This window comes from Mauremys reevesii, linkage group 21 (genome assembly GCF_016161935.1).
Source record: "Mauremys reevesii isolate NIE-2019 linkage group 21, ASM1616193v1, whole genome shotgun sequence".
Classification (NCBI taxonomy): Eukaryota; Metazoa; Chordata; order Testudines; family Geoemydidae; genus Mauremys; species Mauremys reevesii.
Window position 1 is genome coordinate 16,643,351 of NC_052643.1, and position 17,088 is coordinate 16,660,438.

At 47.9% G+C, this 17,088-nt stretch overlaps 1 protein-coding gene across 4 annotated transcripts in view; it reads left to right on the plus strand.

The window, feature by feature from the left end:
- Window positions 1-407: 407 nt before the first annotated feature.
- The window catches only part of FNDC10 (fibronectin type III domain containing 10), a 33,446-nt gene continuing 16,765 nt past the window's right edge, over window positions 408-17,088 (plus strand). For all 4 annotated transcript variants that reach the window (XM_039509612.1, XM_039509613.1, XM_039509614.1 and 1 more), the window contains exons 1-2: window positions 408-2,578; window positions 16,719-16,789. In XM_039509612.1, coding sequence (XP_039365546.1) covers window positions 908-1,621 — 714 coding nt within the window. In that variant the 5' untranslated portion in view covers window positions 408-907 and the 3' untranslated portion in view covers window positions 1,622-2,578; window positions 16,719-16,789. The remainder of the gene's footprint in view (window positions 2,579-16,718; window positions 16,790-17,088) is intronic.

Sequence of the window (17,088 nt, forward strand, 5' to 3'; positions counted from 1 at the left end):
AATCTACAGGAAGGAAACTGGTCCAAATCTCCTCTCATTGCTACCGCTAGCAGAACTGCGTAGGTGCAGGGATACTTTAAAAGTCAAACACAGATGGAACTTTTGGGTAGAGGCCCCTGACTTCACCCCTCTCCATAAAGTACAGTGGATGTTGATAGGATCCAAATGGGGGGTGCCAACCCTTTAGGATTGTCCTGGAGTCTTTAATTAAAGCTTAGGTCATGTGATGAAACCTCCAGCAATAGGTCCGACCAAAACTGGGAACCCTCATCCAAATGTATGTGGGTCTGATCTAAAACCCAGTTGAAGTTAAGGGGAATCTTTCCATTGGCCTCAAAGGCTGTGGGATTGGGTGCTTTTTGGCGGAGTGGGGCAGAAGCGAGCCTTATTTCCCCCGTCTTGAAAGACTGACAGTGTTCAGTGCCTGCCTGCAGGACGCGGGAGGGTCTGAGCTATTCGTTGCCTGGGCTCTGGTTTAATCACCGGCTTCATCCTCTCCCCATTTGCGCTCTGCCGAAGCGCAGGGCAGGCGGGTTTGTGCTCCGCAGCCCAGGGAGAGTTAACGCCGGAGCCGGCTCTCCATTGGCAGCCGGGGGAAGCAGCCCGGGGGGCGGCGCAGCCCTTTCGCTGGAAGTTGGCGGGTCTGCAAGGCGCCTGCCGCCGCTCCGCTCCGGGAGGAGGAAGGAGGCAGCGACTGCTCCCTGCACCGGGGACTCCCGGGGCTAACTTAGCCGGCGCTGGCGGAGCGCGGGCGCGCTAGGAGGAGGCTCCTTTCTGGGCTCGGCGCAGGACGCTCCCGGCCTGGCTGGGATGCCTGGTCCCCGCGGAGCCGGAGGGAGTGAGCTGGCCCGGGAAGCGCTGCCCCTGCCCGCCTGCTAGGGCTGCGGTGCCGCCCGGCCCGGCCAGCATGCTCCGCCCGGGCACGCTGCTGCAGTCGCTCGCCCTGCTCTGCCTCTGCCAGCGCCGCCCCGGGCACGTCTGGGGCCGGCTGATGGGGGGCTCCGGGGAGCTGGCGGCTGCCTGGGACCCGCCGCCGGCCAACAGCTCCGGCGCGGCGCCCTGGTGCCCCTACAAGGTGTTCAGCGAGGGCCAGGCCGGCGGCCGCCTCTGCTTCCGGAGCCCGGCCCGGGACTTCCAGTGCCCGCCGCCCAGCTGCAGGGCGCACCGCTCGCCGGGCCGCGCCCTGGTGGCCAACGTGCTGCGCAACGGCAGCGTCCTGCTGCAGTGGGGGGCGCCCGGCGGGCCGGGCCGGGACCTGCGGGGCTTCGCCCTCAACTGCTCCTGGGACGGCACCTACACCCGCTTCCACTGCGACAGCGTCCAGCTGGGGGCCAGCTGCCGGGACTACCTGCTGCCCGAGGCGCACGGCAGCGTGCGCTACCGCCTGTGCCTCCAGCCGCTCTACCGCGCCGGCGGCCCGGGCGCGCCCCGCGCCGACTGCGTGGAGTTCAGCCTGGAGCCGGCCAGCATGCGGGACATCGTCATCGCCATGACGGCCGTGGGGGGCTCCATCTGCGTCATGCTCGTCATCATCTGCCTCCTGGTGGCCTACATCACCGAGAACCTCATGCCGCCGGCCTGGGGCCGGGCCGCCGCCGCCGCCCCCAAGCGGGGCACGTAGGGCAGCCGGCGGGGGGCGCCCCAGAGCCGGCGCCTGGAACCGGCCCTAGGGCGCCCTCTGCAGGCGGGGGCACGGAATCTGCCCTGGAGCTCTAGAGCCGGGGGTGGGGAGCCACCCCTAGACCCCCCAGCCTGGAGCTTCCTCTGCGGCCAGGGGCCTGGAACCCGCCTCTAGAGCCAGGGGGCTGGGATCTGCCCTGGAGCTCCTTCTGCAGCCAGGGGATGGAACCAGCCCCTAGAGCCAGGGGGCTGGGTTCTGCCCTGGAGCTCCCTCTGCAGCCAGGGGGATGGAACCAGCCCCTAGTGCCCGGGCCTGGAGCTCCCTCTGCAGCCAGGGGATGGAACCCACCTCCCCTGGAGCCTGGGCCTGGAGCTCCCTCTGCAGCCAGGGGATGGAACCCACCTCCCCTGGAGCTCCCTCTGCAGCCAGGGGGATGGAACCAGCCCCTAGAGCCGGGGCCTGGAGCTCCCTCTGCAGCCAGGGGCCTGGAACCCTCCACCCAGCTGGGGCATGGTGGATCCCTCTCCATCAAGGGTGGTGATGGACACTTCTCTTCCTAGCTGACTCCAAAATGCATATTGATCACAGTGCTGTAGGGGGTAGACTTTGATTAAAGCGTCACTTTGGGGTTACCAAAGCCTATAACTTTTCTATTCCTGTTAGCAGCGACAAGGACAACTTAAATCCAGAGGAAACCAGTGCCATCACCCAGAGCAGATCTGCAGCAACCTGAGGGACCTCAGTGCCATTGTATGACTCAAAGATCTTTAGAGTTGTATGCGGTATTATTTTCCATAGAGGACTTTCTATAGATCGGTCTTAACTAGACCAAGGGAAGTTTTAAATAGCTAAAGAAAACTGTGTTTAGAAAGAAGCAGGGGAGAAACAGTCACACATTCAGGTGTCTGGACATCAGTGTTCTGTGATAAAGAGCTTATACTGTGAAATATTTGTGAGGTATGTAATTGTGGTTGGGCATGGTCATGCAGACATTACTAATAGAAAAGTAAGTATTGTTATGGAATCCTGAAAGATTGGGTTATAAGCAACCTCCGAGATAATGTTGATGTGTGCATTTTATTGTGATTTTTAGAACTAAACATTCCACAAAGAAAGTGTGAGGAGTTGGGGCTATGTGCCATAACCTAGATTGTTGCATTGTTTTGCAGTCGTGTTACATAGGAAAATTCACAGTAAAATTGAGTAAGTTAGTAATAGGATCAAAATTAGGCATATTAATTAGTGCTGATTTAAAGCATTCAGAGATATAAGCCTGTTCTTCAGCACATATATCGTTAGGTACCATCTTTTTTGTGAAGTTGTTTTCCTTCATTTTATTTGCAGACCAGTTGTTAAAATACCAAGATCTTTTTGTTTTAATAGCAAATTTGCCAAGTGTATCATGTAAAGGTTTGGAATATTTTTTTTATTGTTTTATATTTTTAGTAAAAAAAAAAAATTTAAAAAGCAGCTATTCTGCCTGAGCCATACCCAGTTTTCAAACTTAAAATATCTCAGTGAGTTAAAAATAAAAATCAGGTATCTGCTTGAAGTGCCAGCAAAATTGCAGTTTTGAAAAGTGAACTAACGTATTTTCAGGGGCCTCAAATAAAAAAAGCATTTAAACACATGTTTAACTTTAAGCATATGCTTAAATCCCATGGATTTAGATGTGCTTAATTGCTTTCCTGAATTGGAATGCTATCCTGAAACGTGGCCAAAGAGAGTAGATCCATAAAGCTTAAGAAACTCTGGGGCTGATGCAAAGTCCACTGAGCTGAGTGGAAAAACTCCCATTGACAGCAGTGGGTTTTGGATCAAGCCCTATGCTAAGCAGCTCAACAACTCAGGGGCCCAGACCTGCCCCTATTGAAATCAACAGTTTTGTCATTGGCTTCAACAGCACTAGGCCCTTTGAAAAGTAACAAGTGTTTTTAGAAAAAAACATTGGCTCTAGCCAATGTGTCTCAGGTGTCTGCCTGCTGCAGCTTAAAAAGGCCAATTTAACGGAGTCTGAAAACTGGGATTCATAATGGAAACATGAACTGAGCTTTAATTATAATGGTGTGAAAAATACACAATAATAACTACTGTGACTAGTCTTCGCTACCCCATCTTTTATGACTGCAATACACCTTTGTTCCACTAAGGTACCACCTCCTAAACTCTGAATTCTGTTCTGTAGTGGCTGAGTATTTTTAATATAGGAACACTAGCTGTAATCCATTCACTCGATGCTACAGTAAACTAGGAGTTTAGTTAAACTCTAGTATTCGTTACATTGTGCCTTAGTATTGAAAGTTTGACCCATTAATATTATCTTTTCTGTTCTTGTTATAACTGTTAGAGGAACATGTGTACCTTCCACAGTGTTTGTCTATTTAATAGGAAAATCAACCTAGGCTAGCTGAATATTACTTGAATTTTAATATATATTTAAAATAGAGTAAATTACCTTCCTAGAGCTTCTGTGTTAGTTTTTGTTTAGTATTGTCTCCACATAGTTTACTGGTATAACAAAAATCTAACATTATATCACATTAAAAAATAATGGTGGGGGGAAATAGGGTTTATGTAACAGTGTATTATTAATAGATCACATATGAAACAAAAGTGTTTGTCTGAATAAACAAATATGTTTATAATCAGTAAATGCCCAGTGGGCATTTCTTAGGTAGGATGGACGACCTAAAACTTGTAAGTAGATGGCATATGTAGAAACCCTCTAGGATCTGTTAAAATACAATATTTGTACTAATCAGATGAGCACAGCCATACTACAGCCTACATTTCTCTCTCTCTCTCTCCCCCCCATGTGTGTTTTTAATCCAGCAAGCAAACTTATTTCCTTTAGGACTGAAATAATTTCAGGGTGGTCAGGAAGCTGAAGGTCTGTATTTTGTCAGACAAAAATACCTCTCTTTTTCATTATTTCTTCATGTTTTCCTTCTAACGAGAAGCTTGTTGTAAATTACACTTCTTCCCTTCATGAGTTTCTTGCCTCTGAACCTTGGTTTAAAACCACCTGACAGTATTTAAAATATAATTGCAATCGGGGGATGAGCCCTGACAGACAATTTCATTCACGTTTTTCCCCAGAGAAAGAGAATGTGTGAAATAATCTGAAATTAGTTCAAGGATATTAAGACAAGTTGTACCTAGTGGAGTCATGTCATCCTTTGTGTAAATCCATTAAATTCAGTGGATTTAAGCCCACAGTGAATTTGGCCTAGTTTCCTTTGAAGGCCTCGCATGCATCTACCCTATGGTCAATCCTAGGCAGGATTAGTAGAGTGGAACTAATATTGTACATTTCTATCCATTTCCGTCACTTGCTGTTGCTGTCTTGTCCTTCATCTTGCCATGAATTGCCAGACTTGAAAGTTAAATGTATAACTAATGAGCCTTGTATCACCTTGGAGTTGACCTTAATGCATTAAAAGAACATAATATACACGTTATAGGTTCTGACTGATACCTTTTTTGATCAGGTGAGTTAGAAGTCCTTTCTGATTCACATAGTGGATAAACCCACCTAAGGCTTGTCCTAGTTATATTGCTTGCTGTAAAATTATTGCAACATTGTTATACAGGTAGAAACACATGGAATTTTTGAGCAGCTGCCTTATGGAAAACATTGCCAGCATAACACTTCTGCACAAAGATTCCCCCCCGCCCCCAACATACAGGGTTTCTGTGCACACCTTTTATTTTTCTTTGTTCTTGTTCAGTGTCCCACATGTCTACGAACCTGAAACAAAACCCAGTGAGGTCAATAGAAAGTCACCCATGGACTTCACTGGGCTTTGGATCGGGCCCTATAGTGCTGCATCTGTTGTGTGCTTTTCTCAGCAAATTAGTTGTAAAAATATTTCCTTTAAAAAAAAATTAACACTGGTGGTTCAGCTGTACAGCAAGTATGTTCTCAGCTGTGCTGGAACTTTCAACACCCATATTTTTGGTTTGATTTCTGGCCAGTATACTAGAATTGCAGCGGTGCTTCATTTGAGAATCTCAAGTAATTTGCAAGCAGTTGTAAGTATTTTTATTTCCATTTTAAAGATGAGGAAACTGAGGCACAGAAAGGTTATTGAGTGACTTGTCCAAGGTCACACAGAACTATTCTGGCAGAACCTGGATTAGAATCCAGACTATCTGACTTCTAACCTGCTTTTAATAAATAGAATCAGCTTTAACAACTGTTTTATTTTCCAAATAATGGGCCGGATCCTCAGCTGATGTAAATTGGCATCGTTCCGTTGAGATCCAGGGAGCTATGCTCATTGACATCAGCTGAAGCGGTGGCCCAATCCATTTACTTCTTACTTGGCTTGATATTCAATGTTCCATTCAGATTTATGTGCCGTTTAAAATAAGAGCATTAAAAATTAACTATTTTCATTTCTCATCGTCCATCATTGATGAACCATAGTTTGGGACAAACATTACACAATTTCTTTTCACATATCTTCTCCTTGAGCTTCTTTGTAAAGAGGGGATCACAGTAGCGACCGTATTTTAATAAGAGGAGTTAAATTCATGCACTAAAGACTCTGAACACACTACGGTCCCTACTGAATCACTTTCCCCACTAATAACAACATGGTCAAAACAGCCCTGTCTGGTAGTTCATCCAGTGCAGTCCCCAGCCCAAAGGTGGCTGAATTTCTGCAGTGGGTGAAGTAAACTGTTATTTATGTGGAGTGTGGTAGTACCCCTAATCGCTTTCCAAACACTGAGGGGGAGAAACAAAGCCCCTGCCCCAAAGAGATTGCTGTCTATATAGGTAAATCCAGCATACAGGTAATGGCCCCAGCCCTTCAATCAGATCTGATAGTGCTGATCTTTCCCCTGTGAGATGCCCCACGGAGCCAAAATGATCAGTGTGAGGATAGACACCTCTTTTGTTTTTAAATAGAAACTATCCCAATCTAACCTTTTATTGGGACGTTCTTAGCTCCAGACCCAAGCCTCCTACAACCACAAATGACTTTTTAATCTATGTACTCACAGAACCAGCTCCTGATCTCAGTTACGCTAGCAGAACAACATCAGTTAATTCCTAGATTTATGTGTGGCTCTTTCAAATAAGCTGCATTGGTAGATACTGGTGGGGAAAATGCACTTGCTACAACATCTTCCCCTCCTATAAAGAGAGACCCTCTAGCAATGACATCTGCTTTTGTGGATTGCATTTCTGCAGCATGTTGGGCGGGAGGGGTAAGAAACAAGAGCAACAAGATGTACTACAAAGGATTAATCCTGTTGTGGGAATTGCTGCAACTCTCAGAAGGTTTATCTTATCAGCATTACATTCATTTCTATGCATTATGGATGGGATGTGTAAAACAATATCGAATGGCTTCTCATTGGCTTTCAGTGGATTAAATCTTGACAATATATTGCGGCGTCGGGGCAGGAAAAATGAGATAATTCTCTCCCTTTGTATATGGTTAAGCAAAACAAGAAAACAACATGTTCAATAATAACCCATTTGCAATTGATCGTTTTGATTTTTTTTCTACAGCATGAATAAGGAAATTCCTATGTAGCAATAATGGGGATGCTACTTGTATGGGCCTTGATAGCAATTGGATCCAGACAAGCTGTATTGTATAAAATGGGGCAATTAAATTAAACATTCTTAGCCAGCTTATGCTGCAGGGGTATGATTGATCCTGTTCCATTTCAGACAGTTCTAAAGAGCTGGGCTAGATGCTCAGCTGGTGTATGTCTAATCTGCACAGTTCCATGGACTTCAATGGCGCGGTGCTGATTTACACCAGCCAGGGAGCTGACCATTGTCTAGTAATATTATGGAGGGAAAATGGAAATAGCTTCTGCTGTGTTGTCTCTGCCTTAGCAACTGGGGTGTTAAAAATCCAAATGCTGCAGTCGAAGGGGTGTTTGGACTCAGGGCTTAGCTGCTAATTTTCCACACAAATACCCTGCAGTCTGCAGGCCACGTGTGCAGCTGTTAAAATAGGATGCGGCTGAATTATGCTTGCAAGCAAATTTTCTCTGTGCCCGTGTGCTAAATGGGAGAAAAATCGGTATTTGCGGAAAGGTGAGCAAATGGAACTTTTCGGACTGACTTTGCCTTTGAATCATCTCAACTCCCAGGCAGAGATGGCCTCAGCTTCAGGCTAAGGTGGGTGGGTTGTTTTTTTTTAAATTACGTTAGATTTTGTGTTACATTAAAGGGAAAGTTCAATGTGCTTTGCTTCCCTGTGTGGTGAAGGGAAGGCTGGTACTTTGCTTCCATGGACACCTGGAGTAGTAATCTTGCAGGGTTGCAGACCACTAGGCTGTTTTTCACCAAAATGTTGTAGAAAGAAGAGGGGGTGGGGAGGGGAATGGTAGATAACAGCTACCTTGTCATGTTCCTGTATAAAAGTCCTGTTGCAGGCCAATTGTGAGCAGATGCATCTTCTGTCCTCCCCCCAGTGTTATTTGCACTCTCTCTTTGAGGGCCACCCAAGTTGAAAAACGGATCCAGTCTTTGCACTGTTTTCAGGGTGGTGGGGGTTTTTAAGCTTCCCTTGCAATGTCCAAGCCTGTCTCAACTCAGACCTGGAGAGATTATCACCAGGGATGAAAGAGGGACCCACAAAAGCTTATGCTCAAATAAATTAGTTAGTCTCTAAGGTGCCACAAATACTTCTGTTCTTTTTGGGCCTCTTTAACTCATTCAGCCCTTGAGTAGAGAGAAGGGGGTTTGGTTGACCAGGCCCCAGGGCAGGGAGCTCCAAGGAAACAGAGAGACACTCCAGGAGGGCTTTTACTTATTGATTTGTTTATTTGTCTCCTGATTGTAAAATAGAATGGAAGGAAAGGCAGCTAGAGGCTGCGAGATCAAGGAAGGATGATCTTGTAATTAAGGCACTGAACTCAGACTTGCTGTGGTGGGATGTACCAGACCCTTCCTGGCCCATGCTGGAGCCCTCGTCACACCTGATGCAGTTTCTGGTTCTGCCACAGACTCCTACCTTGGGCATGTCTCTTAATCCCTCAGTGACCCAGTTCCCCATCTGTGAAGTGGGGATGATGATAGTCCCTTTGTCTGCTGTGTCTAATTACAGGAACCAGTCCTTACAGTGTGTGTGTGTGTGTGTGTGTGTACAGCACCGAGCACAATGGGGCCCGAATCTCGGTCAGGGCCGCTAGGCATTACCACCATGATGGTTCTAATAAATTGGTGTCTGTTTGGATTAAAGCTTGATTACCCAGTGGCAGTGATTTTGCATTCAAATCTGAGCCTCCTGAGAACTTTTTCTGCCCTGCAATGGGTACAATGGGTACGTTTACTGCAGAGACAATATTCTGCCTCCAGTCCACATGCACAGGGCTCAGGTTCTCCACAGCCAGGCATCCTGAAGCTGGTAGCACTGGGTGGCGTGCAGGGGTGGCTGCAGGCACCAGCACGCCAAGCGCGTACTTGGGGCGGCAAGCCACAGGGGGTGCTCTGCCGGTCGCCGCGAGGGCGGCAGGCAGGTTGCCTTCGGCGGCATGCCTGCGGGGGGTCCACTGGTTCCGTGGCTTCAGCGGACCTCCCGCAGGCTGCCGCCGAATCCGCAGCACTGGGGACCTCCCGCAGGCAAGCCGCCGAAGGCAGCCTGCCTGCCGTGCTTGGGGCGGCAAAATGCCTAGAGCCGCCCCTGGTGGCGTGTACTTCAGGGTGGAGTCTGGCCTGAGATGATTTAGCAGATAAGTAACAGCAGCCAGTTAGGACTTGATCCACACGGAGAGGTTTGATCCTTCTATTATAGGTACTTCTCTGGGCCCCGGCACCGCAGTCCCCGAGTGCCTCATAACCTTTACTGTATTTATCCACATGACACCCCTGCGTGGTAGGGCAGTGCTATCATGCCCATTTAACAGACTTGAAACTGAGGCCCAGAGCGGCTTTTTAAAGGGACTTAGGTGCCTTACTCCCATTGAAAACAATAGAAGTTAGGTGCCTAAATACTTTCAAAAAATCTCAGCCTAAGTGAGTTGCCCGAAGTCACCTAGGAAGGCTGCGGCAGTGCAGGGAATTAAACCCAAGACTCCCAAGTCCTCAGCTGACCCTGTAACCACTGGACCCTACTTTTTCTCTGCTGACCGAGGTGGAGCTGCCATAGTGGCAGGGCACAATGCCATTTCGTCGGGCAGTCCAAACCCTGTGTGTGCAGTTTATCTAGTCGCTAATAGTGCTTGCGCCGAATTGTATTCCTCTACCTACACGGTAACGAACCCACTATTACTTCTCTTATCTCTCACCCCAGAAGAGATGCTTGTATCATTTATTTGCTTGGCAGGCTCATGTGTTTGCATATGATGGGGCTGGTGTTCCCTACCGATAGTATGAAGATGAATGTGCTCATTTTCCTGCATGCAGGTTTCCAAAGCTCGGTGACTGAAGTGGAAATGTCTACTGGGAAATAGGCAAGAATCTGCTTACAGCAGCCCAGCAGAGTTGGGCTTTTCCCCCCTTCCTCCTCCTCCTCATCCCAAAGCATCTTTACAGACATGGGGAGCAGAACAGCATCACCGTCCATTTCTGTCCAGGGCTTTTTCCTCCATTGACCCCCATCTGGCCATGTCCCCGTGTACCATGTCCTGCCAGCTACTCGGTGGTCGGCCTCTAGGTCTGACTAACCTTGGTTGCAGTTGGATTATGTTATTTGGTATCTGTCATCTGTTTATCTTCTGCAGTGTCCCCACCATCATTATCTTTTCAGTTGCAGCCAATCCCATACCCTGACTTCACATTCTATTCTCCTTCTCACGTCTTCATCTGTCTGAAGATCATTCCACTGTACACCTGCCGTCTTCCGAAGAACTCGCTTCCCTACTGCCTCCAGCTTTCTGGCAGCTGTTTCATTTAATGCAGCTGCTTCCAGACCGTAGAGTAATACCCTTAATGCACTGGTTTGATACATTTTCGTAGTTGGTACCAAACTTAATATTTTTTCCCAGTCCATAATTACATCAACTTCTGTGCATCACTTGTACCTAAAGCCCATCTCCTTTTTAATCTCATCCTTGTTGGAACTGTCTGCACTGAGCCAAGCTTCCTAGGTACACGTATGATTGACTTGTTCTAGGATTTCACTGCTGCTGCATTTCAACACTTCATCTATTGTGTCTTTGCTAAGATGCAATCACTTCTTCTTGGCATTTATTGTAGGGCCAAGGCAACCACACCAATTTTCCAAGGTAGCAAAGAGGATCATTGTTCCTTCAAACATGTCTGCCAGTTATCATCTGCATAAGCTGACCTCTAGATCATGCCCTCCAACCATTCCCAACGTCCCATTTAAGAACATGGTGAAATGCGATGGTGATTCCATGTCACCTTGCCTTACTTAAAACTTTGGCTTGACCCAATTGCTTAATTTTTCACCAATTCTTATGGCACTACAGGAGTGTTTGTACATAATTTATAATAACTGGAATTTCATATGATTTTACCACTTTCCAATAATGCTTCTCTCAAACCAAATCATTTTTCATAGCACCCTCCAACTGAGGATCTCAAAGCACTTCATATGCGCGAGCAGAGTAAGCCTTGCACCTTGGGGTGAGTTGGTCTGGATAATTATTCCCAGAGGGGGGGAGTGAGATACAGCGTCTTGTCCAAAGACGCACAGAACTCATTAGCAAAGACAAGGATAGAATCCAGCAGCATCTTATATAAAGGGCTTGATTTGACCACCTATACTCATGCTGAGCAGTCCCTTTGTTCTCGAGCCATCCCACTGAGCGGCAGTGTGGTGTAGTGGGTAGGGCACTGGCCAACGACGCAGGGTTCTAGTTCTGGACCAGCTGTGTGAACAGGGCAGGTTACGTCTCCTCTCTGTGACTCTGCTTCCAGCCTGTAAGCTCATCAGGGCAGGGACTGCCTCGTACTACGAGTTTGTCTACACTGCAGCTGGGACTGTGCTTCCCAGGGTGGGTTGACAGGTGATAGCTCTGCTTGAGCTAGCATGCTAAAAATAGCAGCGTGGCACCGACCGCACAGGTGGTGGCTGCTGAGCACACACCTAGGTGGGTTTGTACTCGGTGGCTAGCCCGAGCTGCTGCCCATGCTGTCATGGCCACGCTACTATTTTTTTCATTTGCTAGCTCGAGTAGAACTAGCGTTTCTGCTTACAGGTGCTGGGAGACATGCTCCCAGCTGCTGTGTAGACGTACCTGTAGTGTCTGCACAGGCCCTGTTCTCGAGCACGGTCTCCAGGTACTACAGTAATACAGATTGCAACACTAAAATGATTTAAATGGAGCTACTTTATGTAATAAGCTATTATCCAGTGTGGATACGGGTGGGTACTGGTGTTTTCAATGGTGAGGTGTATGCGAGTGAGAGCTCCAACACCCACTGTCTTGGAGAGCTTGCTACCTACAAAAGGAAAAGTTGAAATACATGATTTAGCAAAGACTGGCCACTTCCACCGATAGCCTGTTTGTCTTTGTTTCTTGCAGGCTTTAATTGCACTAGTCTCTGTTGTCCATTGAAATATGATGTCTCAATGTTATTTAATTAAATGCAGCACCCAAAGGGCTCTGGCCTGGTAAATCAGCAGTGCATGTGCACACACACACACAGACACACACACACACGTGGCTTGGTGGCATGTTCATTTGTTCCTAGCTTCATGTTGCCTTATCTCCTCCAGCCACTCTGGGCTAATTCCTCTTTGATTGCAGTGCCACAGGCCAAAGAACAAAAAGCTGCACAGATCGGGCTCCCCTGCTAGTAAATCAGGCCGCAAGCTTCTCTGCATCTTCTCTGTTATTGAGCAATGGCAAACTCGACATCATGTGTAATGCCCCCACCCCACCCCCATGAGGAGCAGCGCAGTCCAGTGAGGACCATCATGTGAGAAGGTACAAGTGCACTTTGGGTACTGCAAGCAAAGCCTGTTCAGTAATGGATAAGACTGAAGGGACTTCTCCTCTTGAGGATCATTCATACTATGGTGAGCTAACGCTTTACTGTGTCTGAGCAGCTGGACAAAAAACTAAAATACTGTAAAAAAAAAATCACTGAGTGCCAGGATAAAATTACCACTGTCCCATTAGTAAGAGTTCATAACAGATGTTTGGATCTAGAATTGCCATGGCTAATTGGATCAATGATCCATCTAGTCTGATATCCCGTTTCTCTGACTGGGTCCAGTGCCAGATGCTTCAAAAGATGATAGATTATTCTATAATATTCCAACAGAGGAAATTTCCTTCCTGACCCTTGTGATTTAGAGGTTGGTGTATACCTGAAGCATGGGAGTGAGTTCCACAAATTAATTATGCAATGTGTAAAATATCTTAATGGGTTTTCAGTGGTGTAACAGATGGGGGAGAAAATCAGCTTCTAGCTGTTGATTACTAACTGAAATTCATCATCTTTTCTTTGTTCCTGCACAATGGGACTTTTCGTTGCTTTTTGAAGAACAGGAAAGCAAATATGTTTGCTGAGACCAAAACCCAGATTAAAGGATTATCTGCATCACTCTTGCATGGAGCAGAGTCAGCCAAAGTACAGCCCAAATATAGCCCATGGAGTCCTTCAGTGCAGTCCCTGCCAACTGCCTTAATCTTTAAACACAGACGTGCTCATTCCCGCCCTAGGTTGCTCTGTCTGGTTCTGATCCTATCAAGCTGGAGCACTGCATGCCAGGGTTTGTAGTCTCTTGAATATTCAAGATATGGGATGAAATCCTGGCACAATTGAAATCAATGGGAATTTTGCCATTTACTTCACTGGAGCCAGGATTTATTTTCACCCATGGTTACCTGTTGGGCAAGGGTGGGTCTCCCCTGCTAGAGAGGCAGAGACCTCTGAGTTTCTCAACAAAGAGGCTTGCGGATTACTTGTGCTTTAAAATGTGTTAAGTACACAGAGAGCCTGAAAGGAAGTGAATGTGTCTGAACAGAAGCTGGTTTCCACAGACAACAAGATTAAATCTGCTAATACACTTACTATCACCAGCCCCGGAGTCCGGCTGATGCGGTGCAGCAAAATGCGACTAAAATGCTATTGCACGGATTAGGCTGGCAGCTGATTCTCTTCTGTGTGGTGGCAGCAGCGAATGTAGCTGCAGTTGGGCTTGGATAGGTCCTGGCTGTGGGAGTGGAGCAGAGCAGGATTGTCCATTATTGAAATGCTTAAGGAGACTAGTTTCAGGTTGTTTGGCTCATCAAAGGGAGTACGTGTTATGTGAAGCCTCCGCTCAAATGCGACTGTAAGATCTGTAACTTGTATCATTAAGTTCTGCAACCTTTTTGCCGGCTTTGTAACTTCAGTGGTGGTTAGCACAGCCTTTTACGTTTTGTAACCTTTTCAAGTTACCACTTGTATGAACATCCAAGCTTTGTAATATCCCATCACGCAACCAGAGAAAGTGTGAAGGAGGGAGTGTGTGGGGAAGATAAGGGAGTGGATGTGGGACTGGGTGGAGAGGAACTGCAAGGAGAACAGAGCCAGGAGCCAGGTGTGCCTGATGTAATCTGCCCGGAGAAGGCAATCGTGGGGTGCTGTAAAGAAAAGAAGACCCTGGTATGCATGAAAGAAACTGGTCTGGGAATAGGGTGACCGGATGAGCGACATGAAATATCGGGATGCGTGGGCGGGGGAGGGATGTGCCAGCGGAGCAACAACAACAAAGAGCCACCGGAGCATAGGAAAAATTGGTGGGGGCTGAGCACCCACTGGCAGCTCCACACCCTGCCCCCCTGCATCAGCTCACCTTTGCTCTGCCTCCACCTCCCCAGAGCTGGCTGCCGTGTCCTGCTCCCACCTCCCTCCAGCGCTTGCACCACCATACAGCTGATTAGCACAAGCATGGGAGGGAGGGGTGAGGAGGAGGAATGTGACGTGCTTGGGGCCAGGGTGGGGATTTGGGGGGGGGGAATCCGATAGGGCAGTGAGGGGGCTGGGCTGGGTGTGGAGCCAGGGCAGGGATTTGGGGAGGGATCCAATGGGGGAGGGGAGGGGCCGGGGTGGAGTTGGGCCAGGGAGGAGTGAGCCCCCTCCACCTGTGCGCCGGAGGGCAAAATATTGGGACAATTTGCGTCCCGACCGAACATCGGTCATGATGCGGGACAAACAAGTAAATATTGGGACAGTCCCGATAAAATCGGGACATCTGGTCATCCTATCTGGCAATGCTTCTCAGTGAGGGACACAGAAGAAAAACTCAGTGTACGTGACAGGAGCCACTCAGTTCCAGAAAACGGAAGAAGGCATGCACACAAGCTGCTGCTCCTTGACCTGCTCACCAGCCTGGATTCATGACCGCAGGCGGACACACCAGATCTACCACGTTTTGGCTTCTCGGCTTCCATGCTGTCTCTGGTAACTCTCCGCCTGTGTAAGTGTGTGGGTGCATAAGGGTATGAATGCGGTGCATGTGTGGATAAGCTCCATCTCTTTTCTATCTGACCCAACAGCGGTATTGTAATAAAACTAATACAAGTGTGACCCTGGGTTGGTTTTTAAGGAAACTGAGGTAACAGTACGGTGTCTATCTCCCATTTCAGTGGGAGTTAGGTACCTAAAAACCTTTGAGGATCTTGGCATTAGTTCCTCTAGCCTTTCACAGCTAGAAACACAGGCTCAGTCCCTGACTTGGTTACAAGTGAAAATACGTGAGCATCCAAGTTTTAGTCTCTAGCGCACAGTGGATGTTTCCTCCCACCCCTGAACCACCCTCCAATTCTGGATCATTAGTGATCACAGATCAGATGGTGGCCTAGGCCAGGAGCAAGGTGCGTTGATATGGAAAGGACGCTTGGACAGTGTTTGCCTGCACAATGCCTAGGCCTAGCTAATGCTATCGGCTCCTCCATTCCATGAACATCAAGTTCACCCCCACACAAAGCCAGGTGTCATTCCCAGATTCCTGACACCTTTATTTAGAGGGATAATTTTAGCGCTCACTAGACCCTTTGAGCATTGTTCGGTGACAGCCCCAAAGCTTCGAGGAAGAGCTGGCAGATGGACCCACGCAAACAGGAACTGGCTTCCAGATGGTGCTACCGGTGCAAAGACATTGAGGATTCCTAACTGCAAACTCAACATGATGTAGCAACCTGATTGGAAAACACTTCATGTCGCACCGTTTGCTAGATACGTTTTGTGTTGCAATCATTGATCATATGGTTGGAAATTACAAAGTTACCTACTTCTGAATAGGCCTCCTCTTTGAAAACAGCTGTGTGCCTAACAGAACATAGGCTCAAGCTTGTCCTGCAGTGTCCCCCTCTCCTGGAGACTCCTTTGCAGATGAGATCTGCTATTGCAGGGGATTATCCTGGTGCTTGAACATTATAAACGAATAGGCAAAGTACCCAAACAGCTGCAAGCAGCGTGAGAGGTTTGGGTTTGAGGCTCATCAAAAGTGTTTCTACCCCTAGTTCCTCAGATGGTTTACAAAGCCGGGTAACTGTCATTATCCTGGTTTTACAGATGGGGGAAAAATTAGGCATAAAAATGTTGACTTGCCCAAGATCACAGTGAATCAGCGACATAGCTGGGAGAGTCTCCCAATGTCCTGTTCTCTGGCCACTGGACCACCCTGCTTCTTGCCCCATTAGCAAATGCTCACATTCCCTCTAGGGCTCTAGAGGAGCAATTAAGGCTGAAAAGTGGCTGTGGGTCTAGCTCTTTAAGAGGAAGAAAGCAGGCTGAGGTCAAGTGGTGCTGCGAAATGAGCTCTCAGATTGTTCCCTTTAAAACCGTCTTTGCCTAAAGAAGCCAACATATGAGTTTAGTGCCACAAAACTGCTGGTGACTTGTCTCTCTTGAAGGATGAAATGTGAAAGGGCGAGAGCCTTGTGCTTTATTTCTCAGGGCCAACAGCACCGCAACAAAGCGGTCAGGAGACAGAAACTCAGAGGAAAGAGCTTAGAGATTAGAAGGAAGCGGGAAAGGAGCCTAGGAGGGAGAGGAGATGACGGTAAAACAGCCATTCCAGGAAGAGGGGCATAGACTGGCTGGCTAAACAGGTTTTACTGAGGAGATGAAATTAGGAAGGGAGAGGAAACTAAATCAGATCAGGGAGTGGGCCAGAGAAAGTTGATCTTTTAATATTCTTTGTTCTTCTTTTCCGAGGTGAATTTCATGTTGGTGCCAGGCGCTGGACTGAGCCATGGAGGTTAGTGTCCTCGGCCCACAGAGCACAGGTAAGGTTCCCCTGGCCTGTGGATGATGTTGTTATTAATTTGTATTGTAGTAGCTCCTAGAGGCCCTGTAATATAGGGGCCTTTGTTAACTCCCTTTTGTGAAAAGATGGGGAGCTCCGTCCCCCTTATATCACCATACCCCATTCTGGGCAGGTCCTCAGTAGTCTCTGTCCCCTTCAGAAGGCTGGGGAGTCAGATGTTCTGTAGCTCTGGTGGGGCTAATCAGCCCTAGGTCTCCTGGGTTTAAGACCTTCTCCAAAAGCCCCACCCACTCCACTGGGTTCCAGCTCAGGACCCTC